Raw genomic sequence first — 1,959 nt, 5'->3', positions numbered from 1 at the left:
CTGAAGACTGGAGTAATGATGCTGAAAATACATCTTTGATCACAGGAATCAATTACATTTTAACATAGATTCAATTAGAAAACAGTTTTTTGAAATTGTAATATTTCACAATATTATTGTTTTACCTGTAACTTTGACCGAATAAATGCAGCCTTGATGAGCATAAGAGAGTTCTTTCAAAAACATTAAAAAAAAAATCTAACCGAATCTTTGAACAGCAGTCCATATATCAGTTTTTTGTAATATGTCTTTTAGAAGGCCACAGAGAGTATTGTCTCCCCACCTGGACTACATAGGCAGAGCAGAGTCTGAGGTCAGAGGTCACAATGGTGTTGTCAACTAGAGCCTGGCCTGATTTTAGGCACTTAGGATCTTTCCATCCTGCAATGACATCCAGAAGCCTGAAGACAGACACACTGTAATTAATGCTATGTATTGTAAATGCAAATAAGCTAGGTTTTCAAAAGAAAAGAAAAACTGTAAAAAGGGATAGTGCACCCAAAAACAAAAATTCTGCCATGATTTATTCCCCCTTATGTTGAATGACTTTCTTTTGCGGAATACAAAAGGAGACATTTTGAAGAACGCTAGGCACCAAACATCTTTGGGCCCCATTGACTTCCACTGTAGTCAAACAGTCTTGAAACGACAAGAGGGTGAGTAAACAATGACAGAATTTCATTTTTGCTTAAACTATCCAATTAAGAGATAACTGAAAGCTAAAGTGATTTTGTCAAATTAAAGAGCTCGAAACGTGTGCTTGTGATGTCGTCCTCTAAAAAGAATTTCAGTTGCTTTGATATTTTATCGAATACAATGAGATTTCGATATTTTCAGTGTAACATTAATACATGATCATGCGCTTACGATGTTTTTCCACTTCCAGTCGGGCCCATAATAGCATTCACTCCAGGGTTCATGATCGCACTGCAACAGATGATGGAAAACATCACCTTCTGGACTGCTTTCAACTAGACAAGTTCTTTGGATTGTGAGCAGCTCTTTGCGCAACCACTGAACTGTGTATCACTGATTCTTCCTCATACACTGCAGAAAAAACATATTAACATGTTATTAAAAACTGTTATTCATTAACGGTGTGTTTTTCACTATCTAGAGAGCAGGATGGCTGATATGATGCGGGTATCCAATGTATTACATTTGAGATAAACTGAGTCTTTCAGATCCTTGCAGGCTAAAGCCCTGTGAATATTGTCCATTTCACTGCACCCTGCAAATACAGATGGGCAGGCCAGTTCATGTCAGATCTAAGCTGACTGATATCATGACTTGGGGGCTATTTTCTTGGGTGGTGCAGAGCTATTTAAGCAATAGCTGTAAAACAATCTAAAGCTACACTACCAGTCAAAAGTTTGACTGAAGTTATGTTTCTCATGACCTACAGGTTTATGCTTAAAGAATGAGTACGCGTGTTCAAAATGTTGATTGGTAGAACATGGCAAACCTTTACCTGACATCTTTGAGGATGTCCTTTTCAACCCACTCCCTGCTAAACATCCCTGATCGTTCTTTGATGTGGTAGCGGAGATGATGGAAGGTGAGCGTGGGGCCTGGGGTCTGGAAACATGGCACTGACTCCTCTGTGTCTGTGGACGGCTGCTCCTTCACAACCAGCTCATCCAGCATGATGCCTTCCTCTGTCTGCTGGAGATGCACACGGATTTAAACTAACAACCCGAACAAAATTAGTGTTATTTGCACCCATAAAAGCTATGAAGCTTTAAAACGAGAAATATGATTCTAGTAACACGGAGTCATTCTCCCCATTGCATTGAAAGTGTACAGTAATACAGTGTTTTTGAAATGTCAAATAATTATCTACAGTAAATGATTACTGAAGGAGAAAGTGTTCAAAGCAGTAAATTATTTACCACACTTACTACAACACAGTAAATGATAACCCTGTTGAAAAAACCAGCATATGCTGGTTAGGTATGT

General features: G+C 38.5%; 1 protein-coding gene across 1 annotated transcript; it reads right to left on the bottom strand.

Moving 5' to 3' along the window:
• Positions 1-283: 283 nt before the first annotated feature.
• LOC107683149 (ATP-binding cassette sub-family G member 2-like) lies at positions 284-1,959 on the bottom strand (the record flags this gene model as incomplete). Its single annotated transcript, XM_016479227.1, has 4 exons — positions 1,902-1,959; positions 1,472-1,665; positions 868-927; positions 284-401 (listed from the first exon to the last, which is right to left on the bottom strand). Coding segments are annotated over exons 2-4 (354 nt in total), but the record flags the coding sequence as incomplete, so codon positions are not given.

This window comes from Sinocyclocheilus anshuiensis, unplaced genomic scaffold (assembly GCF_001515605.1).
Source record: "Sinocyclocheilus anshuiensis isolate Anshui unplaced genomic scaffold, SAMN03320099.WGS_v1.1 C32984268, whole genome shotgun sequence".
NCBI lineage: Eukaryota > Metazoa > Chordata > Actinopteri > Cypriniformes > Cyprinidae > Sinocyclocheilus > Sinocyclocheilus anshuiensis.
Note: the sequence above shows the minus strand (reverse complement) of the source record. Positions and strands in the feature narration are given on the sequence as shown.